Here is an 18,522-nt window from a genome sequence, read left to right on the forward strand (position 1 = left end):
AGGAATATTTAAATTCGAGGAAGATATTTTTTTAATTTATTCCGCTCCTCCCTCTGGTGACTCACTTTGCATAAGAAAAATTAACAAGAGAGATTCGCAAATATAAATTTCTAATAATATTAAAACAGTAATATACATATATTCGTTTTATTTAGACTTCAAGCTTCGTCTTCGATAAGATCCGTTTTTATGCACACGAAACTTTAATTTTAAAAATCGCTACAATCTTTCTGATAGTGCGCAAAAAGAGACTTTGGCGCTTCGATATTATTCGCTATCATTTTTTTAAACCCATCTTGATGAAAATGAAACCACCACGTAAAAAGCTCAACCGGCGGAATTTTCAAAATACAGGGAAATAACGAGGAGCTGGCCATTTATTTGGGATATCACTCATTCACATTGCGAGTTATCCATGCATCGTGTTTACGTGCATCGCGCTCGATACGATCTATACGTGCTCTCGAATTTTCGCTTTTGGGGCGTGTTGACATTTAACCGACGCACCGACAGTATTCAATGACATCAATGGTACGTTATTTTGCTTTGACGCGAATCCTTCGATCATCGAAATGTGTAATTCTTCGGCTAATTGCCGCTCTGCGAATCGCATTAAACGTCAAGAAATTTCAGATTATTATTACGTTTCGGTCTTATAATATTTTCTATTCGTTTATGCAAAATCGTACTCATCTAAAATAATGAATGACGTGAAAATAGCGAAAGAAAGGTATTTATATATTATTTGACGAGTCATCGAAGTTCAATAATATGATGAATGCATGGTATTGGCTGCTGAGAGTAGCCAGTTAACGATTATCATTATGAAGGCTTGTGTGGGTTTGGGTCAGTTAAAATAAAAATCCTTGTAATTCAAGTGACCTTTAAATATCACGACAAGCAAAGTAAATCGCGGATCAATAATAGATGTGGCAGAGTCAAAAAAAATTGTTATCTCGATGACGCACGAGGAGTGTCATGAGTGCGCGACTCTTCGCGTTTATTTAAGTTAAAAATTCAAGTATGCAAGTTATACATTCGCGCAAATATATTTGTGACTTTTCGTAAAGTTGTAGCTTTTACTTCGAAAGAGCTCGATCTTTGCGCAAAATATCGTGTCCACTTTTAAGAACCGGTGACATTAATGCGCGGTGACGCGTCTTTTTTTAATTTTCAAGTTTATTAGAGTGCATTGCACTTCGATACCAACGACGGATCAATAAGTCGTATCTCGCTCTTGGCATCGCATACGCGTGCAATTTCTTTTTCCATCCCTATAACTCACCGCCGTAACTCACGCTACGCATTACACTTATTACAGCGACCTAATTTCTCATACGTCATCCCGACCGACGTAAAAGTACATTGGCTGCGCGATGCGCGGGATGAGCACCGAGTGAAAGTCCATCGTTCTGATAGTGATGAATGGAGCTTGAGGGGAGTTTACAAACGAAATAAGTTTCTGCAACGCATTCTGTAAGCGGATTATCGGAAAATGCTACGATGGACTGGCGATTGCTCGCGTTTTCCAAAGAAACGAAACCTCTCAAGGAGATACTTGCAGTTATCGCATTTTATTCACCTCCGTGTTTATAGCTTTTAAAATACGACGTTTTAAAATTATATTAAGTTTATTTTTTATTATTATTCTTACAAACCAAGAAAAAAACGGATGATGAATAAAAAAATAAATAAAGTTAAAAATTAAGCACATATGAAAAAATAATATCTATCTAAAACGATTGAGTCTTATTTTTTTTAGATTTATATATCTTTTAATATTTCGATCGTTTCTCTTTGATCGCTGCTTCTCTTTCTTCGTTTTCATACTTAAAAAGAGATCTCATTTTAATTTGCGAATGCATGATACCGGATATTTTCCTCTATTTTTCCTCTATTTTCGTCTTCTAATATTTCTTCTGGGATGAGTGAATGACATATATTGCCGGCGGTGCCGGGACGCATCTGTGTATATCCGCACATTTTTTACTAGAAAATAGGAAGAGGGCCGGAAGGCTTTCAACCTCGCATGAGCCATAGGCCGGGGTTGATCCGTCGTATCGCGATATATATTCTGACCGTCGTTTCCGCGTATGTCGGATCAACGAGACGCCCGGAAGAAAAGAATTGCTGGGACTCCCGCAGCTATTTATCTCCATCAGTGCGGCATCGACTTTCGCCGCTGAGTACCCTCCGACTCTGTTCATTCTTCGCGCTTTTACATGTGCGAGGAATTAGATCGCGAAAACATTTCGCATGCGGACGAGTAAATTTCGAGGTAGCGATATCGAAGTAGAAATATTTGCCCATTGTTGCATTTACCGTATAATTTCCATCTCGCATTCATCCACCATGCTCTCTGCATTAGACAATTGAACATACAGAAAAAATAAATAAAAGGGTAGCGGATTTGTAGTGTGATTTCTCTACACTGAAAAAAAAATTCTGGGTAAATCTATGAGATGCATTTAGTAATGCATTTTTTGAAATATTTAGTCTTTATCATCAAGTATGATAATAATAACAAAATATTTAGTAATAGTTATAAACATTTTCCAAAAATAGTTATAAATATTTTACGTTTAATTGAGTTCACTAAATATTAAAAATAATTAAATAATTTCGTCTTAATCACCTATACGTTTAGTTGAAACTATTTCACCACAGCGGTGGGTAACATTTATCAAGTTTGGATTATTATAACCAAGCCTTTTTTTCAGTGTAGATAAAAAATCATTTAACACACGATACGAATGCATGAATTATAATTCATTATAATTCTTGAGAAGAAAAACTTAGTATTAATAACTCGCGATGCTTTATATCGACATCTTTTTTTCATTATTACTTCTAGAGAACATTTTCAGAAATAAATGGTACTTGAAAACTAATGACAGATAGAGTTCTTCATCTCACAACTTCACGTTAAAATCGAAAAGAGCGCTCGTTCATATCGAGGAATACAACGTTAAGTGTCCATTAAAAGTTCCATGCTTTGGAATATATCTTTCAAACGCTCCACTAAAGTTCAACGACCGAAAATCTTCAAAGACATTAACGTGGGAATATCGACGATCACGTGGCATTGAAAGTGCTCAGCGAGGGTGAAGACGCGATTTCGTTGCGAATCGTTCAAAAGATTTTCGCGAGCGCGTGTTGGTAATAGGAGGACGGAGAGAGTCGAGGAATTTAATTAATTAATCCGGAAACTACGGCGCGCGCGCGCGCGCGTGCAAAAGCCGCCACCCTTTGCTCACCCTGCGGTGCTAGGTGGCGAAGTTCGCTGTGTTACGCACCAAACTTTCGAGCATGGCACCATTACAGAGAACTGCGGTAAAACATTAATACAGTCGCTTATCCCTTGCAGCTTTGGAAGAGAAAAATAAAATTATTCTCTTTATGAATGAAGCCGAGTTTTTAACCTGGCAGGAAGGTTGAGAAAAAAAATAAGGGAAATTGTTTCCCTTTGTAGAAGATGTAAACGATAGTAGTTGCATGATAGGTCGTTGCAACGCCGTTTTTACACCGTTTTAATCCTCAATGGAAAAGATGGGAAGTTAAAAATGATTTCCATTGACATTTCTTCACGTGATGACATTTTGTCACTGTTAACTTCTTTCGTTTAAATGGTATTTATTTTTCGAAAATATTCGGTAGAAGAGAAGCTTTCAAAAAGACTTTTCATATGTGATATTCCACTTACGTTATATGATCATTGCGTTTGCCGAAGAAAGGGGAGAAGAGGAAAAGCCACGAACAATTTTTCAGCAAAAAATAGAGGTCGAAAAGAATGTTTCGGACGACGGTTTTTTGAAAATAAAAGGCGAGCGATGAAAGGGAGATGTTGATAGCATATAGCCCTCGAGGCAGTCAACCCATGGTGTATCTCTTTTAGGCGCGTGCCTGTATTTCACAATAGTCGCATCACAAAATCCGAAAGAGATAAAGAAAGAAAATAAAAAAAAGACTGCTCTTTCTCATTAATCCTTAATGTCATATCTCATGATATAAAAATGATATAAAAACAGTTCGTGAAAGATGAGAAAATTAATCTTGACCGGATAAAAGTTAACAAAGAATTAATTCCATCTCTTATCAATAAAACTCAAGCCAAAGTTAATCAAAAGATAAAAGACTCGTGAAAGTTACTTATACCCTATGATTTCATTTTTATCGAAAAGCGCCAAAGATCGAAAAATATTTTTTAAGGATTGATTCTCTCGAAGACGGAAAATTCAGTTGGAATAAAATTTGATGCTACAAATAAAATATTCCTTATCGGGATGTAGGTTGGTTCGTTGTATCGAATCCAAGTGAAGCAATACGAATTTCGCGATAGCGGCTCAGATCTACAAGGATGTCAAATCTACAGTTCAGCTATCTTGAAACGTCACGCGAGGCTACAACGTATCCGTCTCGAAGACATCTTTAACTGCTATCATTATACACGCCCGAAACTACAATCGAGTGTTCCACGTCGGTTCATTCGTTAATGCGCCATGCCAGCGACGAGAGCGTATCTTGATGGAATCCCGGTTCAAAGTTCTCCGAATGGCATCCGCGCCCTGAAGAACTTGCCTTGTACCGAGGGCACGTAAACTTCCGCACGTCTAGCTATTTTAACGACGATAACGAGGAAAGTTTCAGGCATCCGCGGTGTTTCGGTCGCGCGTCAAGCAGCTCGCAAGGCGCGACACGTTTGCTGTCGAATTCGAATCTGTTTCGCACATCAAGACTCTGAAGACAAGTAAATTGAAAAGGAGTTTTCAGCGTATTTCCGACGCGATACGTTTCATACGTGCAAACTTAACTCGCACGAGCAATTTTCAATTCACTCGTGTATCATATCTAATAATAAGATAATAGCAATGAATAAAATTATAAAGAAATTTTAGAGCGTTCCTATTCTTCGAGTATTTCTCGCAAGTGACATAGATTTCGAGAGTTGGAAAAACTCTCTTAATCAACTAATTTGACGCAAAAAAATTTAATAAATTTGCCTTCTTTCAATTATCTTTGATGGGTAAAAAGCTTGAATTTTATTGAAGATATAATTTCGAAAGGCTTTTTCAATTTCTCTTGCAAGAATTTCGAAAGCTGTTCCAACCGAGCATTATAAACTCGCACGAGCAATTTTCAATTCACTCGCAAATCATATCTAATAATAAGATAATAGCAATGAATAAAATTATAAAGAAATTTTAGAGCGTTCCTATTCTTCGAGTATTTCTCGCAAGTGACAGATTTCGAGAATTGGAAAAACTCTCTTAATCAGCTAATTTGACGCAAAAAAATTTAATAAATTTGCCTTCTTTCAATTATCTTTTATAAATAAAAAGCTTGAATTTTATTGAAGATATAATTTCGAAAGGCTTTTTCAATTTCTCTTGCAAGAATTTCGAAAGCTGTTCCAACCGAGCATTATAAACTCGCACAAGCAATTTTCAATTCACTCGCGAATCATATCTAATAATAAGATAATAGCAATGAATAAAATTATAAAGAAATTTTAGAGCGTTCCTATTCTTCGAGTATTTCTCGCAAGTGACATAGATTTCGAGAGTTGGAAAAACTCTCTTAATCAACTAATTTGACGCAAAAAAATTTAATAAATTTGCCTTCTTTCAATTATCTTTCATGGGTAAAAAGCTTGAATTTTATTGAAGATATAATTTCGAAAGGCTTTTTCAATTTCTCTTGCAAGAATTTCGAAAGCTGTTCCAACCGAGCATTATAAACTCGCACGAGCAATTTTCAATTCACTCGCAAATCATATCTAATAATAAGATAATAGCAATGAATAAAATTATAAAGAAATTTTAGAGCGTTCCTATTCTTCGAGTATTTCTCGCAAGTGACAGATTTCGAGAATTGGAAAAACTCTCTTAATCAGCTAATTTGACGCAAAAAAATTTAATAAATTTGCCTTCTTTCAATTATCTTTTATAAATAAAAAGCTTGAATTTTATTGAAGATATAGTTTCGAAAGGCTTTTTCAATTTCTCTTGCAAAAATTTCGAAAGTTGTTCCAACCGAGCATTATAAAGGATGTCTTCTCCTTTGCTATTAAGGAGAAATATGATAACTGTTTGTATATACTTGATGCGCGCGAGCAGAGACAAGACAAGTTCGACTCACCTTTCTCCAGAGGGGCTCTCTTGTACTTCTCCAATCTCTTGACAGCGATAGCTTCTAGACGTACCCTGGCAGCCGGATACTCCTTGAGCACGTCCCACATATCCTTCTTGCTAAGGACGAAGAGGTCCGAGTAGCCGACCGAGCGCACGCTGGCTGTTCGCCGGTTACCTGCGTCGATGTAGCCATTTATTGGTTATCGGGATGCATCAAGCTTTCTTATGTAACCGCGCACGTGATCGATCTGCGTCGATCGTTCGTCGCATTTACAGACTCACTATGTCACCTCGCTCTCCTAGCTCGTTCGATCGATCCGGAAATGCACGTGGTTCCGATTGCACGCCGATACTTTTTTTTATTGAAAAATCTATTTTATATCGCCCTACATCTATAAAAGCTGCGTTCAGATTCGATAAATCTATGTTAATCGAGTTATATCGTTCGCTCGTATTTCCGGCTTTTTAACAGAGGCAGGAATTTAATCGTCCGGTGTTTGTCCGCTGATAAATTGATGAAAGATAATGGCAAGTACGAATTAATTGCTACACGGTCTGCTGTATTTATCCGATATTTTTTTTCGCATTTTTTCGCGGATTCAAATGCAGCTGGCATTTTTGAGCCTTTGTCTCCGGGCGGGAAAAATTAAACGTTCAAAAACTATGCTAATAAACTAGTTTGCCCAATATAATATACCGAGCCATCATTTGCAACTTTAATTGATGTCAACGATATTTTATATACTAGCGTATAAAAGAACGCGTAATTAACGAACAAAGAGCGAGGTAATTGCTTCAGATAGATGTCTAAAACGACGATAATTCACAAGCCGGATAAACTTTATATATATTTCCACAAGGAAGATTTAACCGTTAGATAAATGTTACGTTTGGAAGTCTCGCTTCATTAGTATGCTACGAATGCACCTGAGTCGTAATACAAATTGTAATAATTAAGCTAAGGCGACGGAGTACTCTACCGTTGATTGAAAATTATGCTCTCGTATTTGTGTACATGTATCTTTGCTATAATTGTAGTATGCGGCATGCGTTTCTCTCTATCACGAAGGGAATTATAAATAGCTCTTCCACAACTTGCGTCATATATTATTCAGAAAGTTTTCACGTCTCGAATGCAACAAAGCTCGCTTTACCCGCTTTCGGTCAAATATACCGTAACGCACTTAGAATCGTTAATTCTAACAAAGAATTGAGAGAATACAAATTTTGCTCCCATATTTCTAAAGTATTTGAATTATTTACTTGAAATACAACTCTTTTCTGCTAGTCCGATATATATTCTCGAATTTTTAAGTATAAATATAACTTTATATAATGCTTTATAAGTGTAAAATAAAAGTATTTTATATTTTACAGTTGTACTTTCTCAAAATTTTAAAACGTGTACACCAGGTAAATTTTTTTGATGTCTTTAACATATTGTATACCTATTGTATTCGATTAATATTCTACCAAGATAATACTAATATTGCCTATTATTCGTTGATTTTGTTATAATTAATTGATAATTTTATTTTTTATAGAAAGTCAAATAAATTTTGACTATATATTTTGACGAAAATACGTGTAAGCGGACGACATGCAAGTTTTGCCTCATATCATCACGATGTATCGTACATTTTAATAATAAATGCATATCCAGATATTTCCTGTACCTTTTTTTGGCAATGATCTCTTCTTACCAATTTGCATCGCAAGATGCATTGCAAATTACGCTTGTTATACATAATGTTAATAGGTTGCAATACTATATATATGACTATAACGTATATGTATATCGATAAAGAATATATATACTGCTGAAAAGAGATAGTCTATTTTATGTTTTTCACAGATAACTTTCACTCTCTTTATACATGTACTTAAATAATGAAGATAAAATAACGAAATAGACTATCTCCCTTCATAGATAGATCAAGATAACCAAAGTTATATATCTGGTGTTTCAAGAGTTAACTTAAGATAAAGGATGCCAGAAACTATCATAATCAAATTGTATGTGTATACATATGTATATATAGATATATATAAATATGTGTGATAATATAATTGGCGGATCCGAATGCAGGTTAATATATCCGTACGAAACCAGCACGCATCACAGTAAATTACAATCATCAATAATAGCCTAAGTCAGGTAGAATAATGGTGACAAACTGTGAGAAAGATACGTGAACAGTGCAATGAATATGATAATATATCGCATGAAAATGAAAATGTTCGTAGAAAGCATTTGTAAACATTGATCGTGCACAGTAATAATTTTTGGGCGATCAAAACCTATTTACACTAGAGCTAAAAACAATCATCAATATTAGCTGTAAATAATGCAAAATATTTTGGCACTATTGATTTATAAGCAAACGCGAGTCTGAGCTCTTCTTTACAAATGCCATTCTTTAATTATTAAAGATAAACGTAACAATTAATAAATATGCAAATGGTATAATATAAAACATGTGACAATCCCAGCGTGACGTGGCAGCACCGATTGTAAGAGTCAAAGACATGATGCTGAAAAGGGCGCGACTAAAATCTGAATTGATCCAGAGTTCTAAGCCATCTCTTCTAATAATAGAACTACGAAAGCGAAATAGAAATTATGTATGTGTATGTGAGCGCGCGCGCGTGCACACGAATGGCTAAAAATATATATATATTTTTCATCAAAATTTTATCGACCGGTACGCCTCGCGAGAAGCTAACTCCCCGTCTGTTGTTTCATTCGATTGACGCATCGTATACGTATTTTCGAATAAACAAAAAGAAAACTCCGATGCGTCATCGAACGATTGTGCAATCTTTTATTTTTTTTAATCCCTTATTTTTTTCGGTAAACGCAGGTGTCGCGGTGATCGCGTAAAAAAAACGCGACTTGATATTTTATAACGTGTGTCAATTCGGTCGGTCGTTCCGGTCGATCTCGTAAAAAAATAAAATGAAGTACAGTAGCCGTGAGAAAGATTGAAAGGGTGGAGACTAAAGGGCAATACGTGTCACGGGCCTTATTCGAGATGCGCCGACGATCTCGCAACGACCTACTCCGCCGCTACTGTGTTTGCGTAATTCAATTAACGTTACTGTTTACTGGATAAGCAGAGCGTATAAAAACTTTGGCTTGATGCAAGCATGAGCGAAATTCAAATACTATTGATATGCTAGCGTAGCTGAAACGCCTGCGGAATTTATGGAAATATCTCGGAACGATGGATACCTTGTTATCTACAAGTAACGGGGTATGAAAAACTTTTTATACTTTCGCTAATATTGCCTCATTTTTGCAGATACAATATACTGAGTAATTGAGCTTGTGTTTACCGAGAAAATAAGCTAGGACTGCCGCTGGCATAAACAAGAGAAATTCTTTATCAACTATTTAAAAAAACAGAATATCATGAAGGATCAAGTTTTTTTTTTTAAATTCAATAACGCGAAGATCGCGCGCTCTGAAAATATACGAAAAGAGAATTCAATTTAAAGTGGATTAAGATCATTCAGATGGGGCTAAAGTACGATTCTTATTAATCCAAAGTTTCTGCACGGCGTATACAACGTTCGTTAGAAGAAAGAGTTTTCTCTGGAAGGAGTTCTAGATAGAAGAATATAAAGTTCGTGCCGTTTCCGAGGCGACTCTTTATACACGTTGACGACCCATTGGGCGCTTATTTTTTTTCATTTTAGGAGTCATTCGAGAACGAGACAAAGAGAGAGAAAGAGAGAGCCGATCCTCAAAAACAAGAATGAGACTGCTATCGATCCCACACGACGTGCGCGTGTCAACGGCTTCATCCTGATAGACAGAGACAATAGGATTGTCGATGCAGAGAAATTGGAGCGATACTTTGCATTGCCAATTCTCTTTTCACTCTCGCCAGGGACAAAGTCCCGGAAGATGCACGAGTGATTGAAACGGTGCTTTGGGAGCCGGCTTTTTTATCACGTTTATTAAATTGTGTTAGGGAATATAAGCGGAAGGAGAATATTTTTCTTCCTTGATTTTCTCTTTTTTATCAACGTGCATGCGGCGAATGCGAATAACTATTTGAGCTTGCGTTAGTCGACACTGATTGTTCTCCAGTTGATATAACTATGCAAATGCAAAGGCGAAACGTTTAATGGAACTAAAACTCGTTTGTCTTGATATTTTTTGAATTTATTTATTATATTTTTATTAGAAAAAGAAACAATTTTGTCTTCTTTTTTTCATATTTAAAAAGCGATTATTCAATTTTCATTTTACACTTGAATAATGCATATGAAAGGAACCCGACTCTCTGAAATAACTAGATTTCACACTAAATTTACGGTAAATTTAGGACCCTATATATTCTGCAACAGATCCAGCGATAATGGGAAAGTATCGTGTACGAGCAGCAAAATCGTTCACAGTAGATGGATAATGTAACGTCAATCACAATTAAATTAGAGAAAGCTCTTCTCTCTTTATGAGAAAATATTATTATGCTCCTACAAATAGAAAGAATAGAACTTAATTAATTTTCTAATGACTTATTTAGTATCTATATACAAATCTAAATTTAAGTTTCAAAGATTACGTTTGATTTTGAAAATATCCAAAAGTAAGAAATATTTCAGAGTAAATTCTTTTAATAATATAATATATTTATTCCGCGCATTTTCTATCGAAAATTAATAATTATGATAAAAATCAGAAATAGTCATACTATATCAAGATTCCTGTAGATAACAAGAAATAATACATCGTTCTCGATTATAAGTGATACAATAATAAGATATATTCGCGAAGTATATATCGACATATTGCTTATTAAAAAGACCCAGTTTAAATATTTCCTTCAATTATTCTTACTTTAATTGTTATTATAATCCCATTACATAATTTTTTAAAGTCTGTTTCAGTTTTTTCTTAAATCATCTTTATCTATTTCTTTTTCTAACGTAAGCGTTAAAAATTAACTCCATTGTAAACTACTGATATACATATAGCATATATTTTTTTTCGTACAAGATTTATACCGTGCGGCTGTCGTTGCACGAACGTCGATCGCGATTAAGGTGAAGATCGACAAGTGGGACAAGTCTGCGAGAAAAAGAGAGATAGTGAAAAATTGCAGAGAGATCGTTTTTAGATCGGCTCATACCGGCTCGACGGCTTGCCCTCTCACAGAGTGGTAAGAACGTGAAACGTGAAAACGTGATCGTGAAAAACGAAGGGGGACAGCTCACGGGCCCCTGGTCCGTTTGGAATATTTACCGCACTCTTTACCTGCAGTCCCCATATTGAGAATGCTGATCTCCCCGAAGTAAGAACCCGCCTTTAGGGTGGCGAGCACCGTCTTCCCGTTGTCGGCTACCACCTGCAGTCGGCCCCTATTCACTATGTACATCTCCTTTCCCACCTCACCTGCAATCATGCAAAGGTGCAAATATTAATTATTTCTTCGACGGCTTTTTACTCCAATTTAATCAAGGCACTTGATATTTTTGAAACTCTTGATAATGAAACTAATATGTATAAAGAACAATATCTTTTTTCATTTAAAAAAAAAGTTTTGTGAACGCACTTTGACATGAAATCCACTTTTTATTCACGTAACATTTTTTTATGAATGTATAAAAAAATAATCAGTCCTCATTGGTCCAAGTAACCGTTGATGTATTTCGAGGTATACGACGAGAGCTGATGTATGTCTGTCTATTATATAATAATAATGCTATTATTCCACCGATATGACTACCTCCACTGTTAACCATGACATATTTCTCTTGCAACAACAAGAAAAAAAATGGGATAATAGTTATAATATAAGAGCTTATTAAGATTTCAACATACGCGCATAATTCAACCATTGTCCTTTTGTTTCTTTTCAAGATTAAAAAAGAAAAATAATAAGTCGTAAAAATTAACTATTCAACTAATCAACTATTAAAGAGAGAAATTGACTTTAATTTAAACTCTCGCGACACAGAGACGAGAGAGATAGGTAGAGAAAAAGAGAGAGAAAAAATAACTGCCGTCGGTTGTCAGACAAGTAGTAACGGTAAGTCATAATTCCGACCATAATCGTGCGACACGATATGACAAGAATACGCGAGGAGTGAAGTCACCCATCAGAGGGAAGATATTGCTCATCGGAAGGAATAACCGTTGCATTCGCGAATATATGCTGTGGTCGTTTTGTTAGCGATAAAAAAAATTCCCGTCGCGAGAAAACAAAGTGAACGAAAGACAAAGAATGGTTCGGTTCTCGATATTTGGTAAATTAAAATTATTCACGTGATTGTTTGTGTTTCAAGAGTGAATATTAAGTACTGTGTACCAAGGAATACTAAAAAATAACAAGCTCGCGCTTTTATGTACGAGTGTTTTTTATTATGCGCCATAAATACATTCAAGGGTGTAACTGTGTTATATTTTTCGAAACAAATTCTGTTCTAAACAGATTTCTTGTTATTAAAAATAATTGTTTCTTGAACATAAATATTGAATTAAATAATCGTAAATTGTTTCACAAGACAGATGTAAATAAAAAAAACTTCTTTCGCAATATTAAAAGGTTTAAATTAATAAAGAAGAATCGCACACTTTTATGATTATGACAAATAGAAACATAAATTGATGAATGAAGCGCCCGATTTTGTAACAATATATGCAATGCTATTGTGTTTAAAAGAAATAAAATTCCAGAGAGTGTTGAAAAAAATATTGAACATGGTAGCGTCGTCAGAAACTGATTCTCCATACAACATTAGATTATACTAAAGTAGACCTGTCTTTCTCATATTGATACCGAACGACGACAGTCATTTTTTCGATTATAGAGGAAAAATATTCATCCACCCTTGGCGGATTTCCGCTATTAGTGATGGGGACGGTATAAAAAAAGGGAGAGAAAGAGGGAGAGAGAATGAGGGAGAACGAACAATCATTTTTCATACCCAGTACATCGTTTGGTATATTTCCAAGACTACATTTCATAAGCAAAACACATTGAATTCAGAGGGAGAGATCGAGCGCGCGAGGTGAAAAAAGACCAGGCTGTCTAAGATTCGTATCCTCGAAGGGCCGTAAATGGGAATGGGCGAGGGCGACGCGTTGCTTTAACCGAGGCGCATTTTTTATCTAAATTCTAATTTATGGTGTTAATTCTCGTTCTCTCTAAAGTGGAGTATAAGGAGAGTTTGCATAAAACATTCGACCTACCCAAGTACTCTCCTCTTTCGAGAGGAAGTAGAGCCTCTCGAAAGAACTATGACCCGAGATCTTACCTTTGCGGCAGATGTAGTCGCCGGGTGAGAAGAGAACGGGCCGTAGTCGCAGCACCAGCTCGCACAGGAAGCCAGCCTCCGTGTTCTGGAAAATTTCGACCCTCCTCAGCGTATCCAGGTGCACGTTTATCGCGATTTCTGCCTTCAGCTTATCTGCAATGCACGAAGGGAATGAGAATTAATACGCGACGAGAAAAGAGTGTTAAAAACTTAAATTTCCCAATGAAAAGTACTGGAGAGAAAAAAACAGTTTTGGTTTTTTAACGCCAAATGTGCTAAGAATACAATATACAAAATATAATAGAAAAAATATGTGTATTTATTTATAATTTAAAATATGTGTATTTATTTCTAATTTATTTCTAATTTATTTCTAATTCAATAGGATTTAAAAATTACGATACAGTTTTACTCTATATTTTCATTTTCCCTTTTTCTTTAATTTTTTTAATTTGATATTTAAAATTTTTTTTAAAGTAAAAATTATGTGAAAGAATTATATATAAAAATAATAAAAATTCTATGCGGGACAATTTGTAGAGTCACAATATCGGCGGAAGTTGCAAAGCGTTAAAAGATTGTTTTCGTTGCGCTAAGTTACACGACAACTTTAACCTAAAGTTTTTAAGTGAAGCGTAAAACTATTCTGCGAACGGAGGTGTATGTGTTTTTTTTAAAGGCAGCGTCTCATTAGCCGGAGACTCTTCGTTGAACTTATTGTCTGCAAGATATGAGGATCCAAAAAAAACTTGTTACAATTAGAAAGTACATTTTACAATCTCGTATACTTGTTGAAGAAAAAGAAAATGTTTTTCAGCAGGAATAATGGATAGTAAAGATGTCGAACTGTCGTAAATCGTTTACAGAGCTGTAAGACATGGAGATAAACATTTACCAAGATTTTATCTCGGGTGTTTGGAAAATACATCGACTTAAATGGACACGTCAATAATATCATCGAATAACTTTTTATGAAATATTTCATCGATTTATGCAAACAATATTTTTCATCAGATTGAAATTATGGCAAATGATCATGAACTAAAGAAAAATCTGTTATAAACATTGATTGTACGATTTTTATTTTATTATTTTATGATATATATTTGTCATAATTCTATATATAACTATTATTTCCGAATAAAATATTTATAGTGATTTTTAGAGATTATATATATAGTTTTTTCTTTATAAAACTGAAATTCCTCTAATTTTAATATCTATTTTAATATCAGTCTTGTATCACAATACCAATACGTGTTCGATTGAAAATGCAATTAATAAATGAATACACCTGATTAACTACCTATTGTAATAAATATCGATTATTAATAATTATACACTCTCGTGGGAGTTAATGACAGCGTAAAATAAAATATATATTGACTGTCAAATTATTTACCACATGAATCTTTGATTAACACAAGTAAAGTTTACTATTATTACCATTGTTGTTGATATAATTAGTAACAACGTGTGCCTCGGAAATTGGTAGTTAACCTAGAAACACGTCGATTATACAAGTGCACCCTATGCTATTTCTAGCGTTGTTGCACTAATACAAAATTAGCGCTAGATTCCGCAAATTAACGCTAATTGTGATTACGCAAGCATAACGTATTGTAAGTATCGGAGCACGTGACATTTTTTGCTCGTGTAATTTTATCGTCGGGCGATCGATAACGCTCCGTTATTAACGCGTAATGTAGCCTAATTGCTCGTCTCTGCGTCGATGTAATCCGATTATTATCGTCGCACAAAAATGTACGCGTATCGCCTGTTATCATGCGTGCTATAGGCTGCTTTGATAATTACTAGCAGGACTTATCGTTAAAATAAAAATTTATTATCCTTCACTTATTTTAAAGAACTTAAAAACTTTATAAAAAAATTAAGTAATTTGAAATTAGCAAGTAATTTAACGAAAAAGCATAAAAATTTCACATTAATTGTTCGCTAAGAAATGTCGATATTTTGCGAAAATGTTTATCGTTATTAGTTTCCGATAGTATTTTTGAGTCGTTATTAGTTCACGTTTTTAGTCGCATCTCAAACGATATATGCATGAGAATCTTTGCGCTGGAATAGCCTACAATTTTTCATCTCACACTAATATTCAATCTTCAACTCTCGGTTATGCTGTACATTACACTTGGAGACTTTACAACTCGCGTCTTATAGCAGGTTTATTGCGTCGTTCGACGATACGAAACGGTTTCCAGAATGTTATCCTCGCGCTCGTTTCTTGCACTCGCCATAGAAACGCATTTGAAAAGCGCATCGCGGTGAAATAATAACGTTCCTTTTCAACAATTCATTCCCTTTTTAACATTCTACGCTCCAAACTATGTTATGTTAACTATCTCTCTAAATATCAATTCTTTGCCATTAAATAAAATGGTGAATGTGAGTTGAAAAGTAGATTTCTTGCATACTATAATAGTTGTGATAAACAGTTGGGTGAAAGAATAGCATGAAACATATTTTTTTCTTGTTGAAATAAAAGGATTCGTAAAAAAATACTTAATATAATTTCATCCATTTACTTTATCATGATGATTTTTTTCATTTTTTGTAAGTAGAATTATGATAAAAGAATATTGAAAATGTCTTTGCTTATGCTTAATATGGGAAAAATTGCTTATTATGGGAATAGGAAAAAATAGTCGATGTTTTTTCAAAAGTAAAATATTTTTGAGAGCTTACAAAAGCTTAGAGAGAAACTGACAATTTTCTTCTTAGTGGGAGTTTGACTTTGCGTTAAGCACTGTATATCTGATGTAATAAATTTCAGCGTAAGTCCTCTTATGTGTAGCCCGGTAAGTCCTTCCCGTTCCTTCTAGTTTATTCGCTTTGTACACACTGCGTATATTTTATGTTGCATACAGTCTGTCTTATAGTACATCGCGAGCAATAAAATTATTATTACACTTTATTAGCATTTTAGTAGTAAATTTCTAACAGTAATATCGTTTCTCTTCAATAATCGACGAGCTACCTTTAACAGTCGGCTTAGAAATGTATTCGAGTTTTACGCAGGCAATAAAAAAACGGTTCATAAAGTTTACGAAGAATAAATAAAGCGTATTGTGTGTGTGCATATAAATGAAAATAGTTACACTTTAGTACACATATTAATGCATCAATAAAAATACGATTATATTGGGCAATAAATAAATTTATCTGTTATAAAAATAAACGCTCACATGCATTTTTGTAACAATCACGTATATCTTAACATTTAAGTTACAAGTTTACAATGTATTCAACATATTAGATAATGACTTTACGTATTAATTATGCAAATTATGGTCACGCAAATTTTTTGTCAAACTACCAAGAGTAAAATTTAATGCAAGAATTATAATATCAATTTTTCAATAAGCCGCAAACTCTTAGAACACACATTTTTATTTGTGTCTGGTTGCGAAACAACTTGGCGAAAATTTGTCATTTGCTCTCGTGCGGTTGCATTAAAGGGCAACCGATGTTGGCAACCGTATATGGTAGCCTGCTTACGCGTCGGTTTGTTCGCATTTTAGTTTACAGATCCTGCCAGCAGTTGCGAGATCAAATGTTTTCCGTGAAATTATATATGCCAACACACCTTCGAAGGGCAGCAATATCATTTCGCTTGCTCCCCGTAAACATTCGCCTCGTGTAACTCAGAATCCCCGTTATTTAACTAATAAATTTACAGTTAAAAATGCAAAGTTTTTCCGGAGAATTTGCGATGCATGAGGCTGCATTAATTACACGTTTGTTGAATTATATCCTTACAGAATAGCACAAAGCTTAACTCAACCACCTGCATACGTTTTATAAACTAACTTATATAAATATCGTAAAATTATATAATATTACGCTGCGGGCCAGATTTTCATATATCTCACGTTTATGGAAATAAATTTGCGCCAACATTTGTGCTATATTGCACATTAATAAAGATAATTAGAAGTTAAAGACGAGAGATAAATGATTCTTATAAAAATAAATTTCGCGTTAAAATTACATTATTTATCTTGTATAAATTTCTTGTAACTAAAAATTTATGTGCACATTTTCTACGAAATGCTTCAGATAATAAAATAATTCGCTCTAGATATATCTTCTTATTTTTTTTTAATTTTCTATTTATATCTTTTATTTTTTAAATTCTTTTACGTGGAAAATTAAATGTTTTATTTCTTATTATTTAAATATTAGATAGTACAAGCAAAGCTTACCTGGAAGACAACTCACTGCTTTCTCCTCGTCGGAACATTTCTGCGTCAGCCACAGGTAATCGAACCATTTGATAACTTTCACCTGCAAATGGTTCGGTACTCTCCTCATCCTCATGTATGTTTTCACGCCGTCCAGCTTCGCTGCAACCAATATACAATTGTTTTTATTACAATTTATCATCTCGAGTGATACAACTCAATGTGATATATTTATAAGAATTTTAATCGCGTTCTTTATAGTATCTACTTCTTAAATTTTAGACGGTGCTTATATTATATAAATTGCGTAATATTTGTCACATGATCATTCGCATTAAAGTTTAATTCTATATAAGCTAATCATGCATACATGATATGATATTGTATATAAACGTTTCCAATTTCAATCAATTATCATTTGAATATCGAGAGTTTCGCATGAAACCATTCCATTTTCCAATTCGCAAACATGATAGTACGCCATTATATCGTTGAAATGTTCGATGAGTATTAATCTTTGCGGTCGTTTTCGCTGATTAAAGTTGATATAATCAAATATCGACGATCATGTGGCTTCGCAAACTGTATATAACGAATAAATGTATTACAAATGCAAAGAAAAACTTTGTGAAAAAAAATAATTAACTTTTTCACAGTTGAATTATAACTCAAAGTAATATTCTTTTATTTTTATTTATTATCATAAATATACTTTCTGCTCCGTTTGAAAATACTTTTCATTCTTTTCGTTTCATCGAATTAATTATGCCGATTAGAGCAATTATACAAGCAATTTTTCATCACGCCAAAGGGCACATAGTTATCAATTAATTAAAACGAATGAAAAGAGAAGAACTCTCTCTCTCTCTCGCATGATTCCCATTCTTTTTCATCTTTTCGATGAGAAAACTATT

At 34.3% G+C, this 18,522-nt stretch overlaps 1 protein-coding gene across 7 annotated transcripts in view; it reads right to left on the reverse strand.

Moving 5' to 3' along the window:
- LOC145977015 (uncharacterized) overlaps positions 1 to 18,522 on the reverse strand; it is a 157,401-nt gene that overhangs the window by 3,867 nt on the left and 135,012 nt on the right. For 4 of the 7 annotated variants that reach the window (XM_083108632.1, XM_083108636.1, XM_083108633.1 and 1 more), the window contains exons 10-13: positions 17,630 to 17,770; positions 13,404 to 13,556; positions 11,389 to 11,538; positions 6,139 to 6,306 (exon numbers count right to left, since the gene is read on the reverse strand). In XM_083108632.1, the coding sequence (XP_082964758.1) occupies positions 6,139 to 6,306; positions 11,389 to 11,538; positions 13,404 to 13,556; positions 17,630 to 17,770 (612 nt within the window). The remainder of the gene's footprint in view (positions 1 to 6,138; positions 6,307 to 11,388; positions 11,539 to 13,403; positions 13,557 to 17,629; positions 17,771 to 18,522) is intronic. The other 3 variants (XM_083108637.1, XM_083108634.1, XM_083108635.1) reach the window with 3 other exon arrangements.

The sequence above is a fragment of the Camponotus vicinus genome, unplaced genomic scaffold (genome assembly GCF_025532165.1).
Source record: "Camponotus vicinus isolate PSW18456_S1 unplaced genomic scaffold, iyCamVici1.0 SCAF_9, whole genome shotgun sequence".
Taxonomy (NCBI): Eukaryota; Metazoa; Arthropoda; class Insecta; order Hymenoptera; family Formicidae; genus Camponotus; species Camponotus vicinus.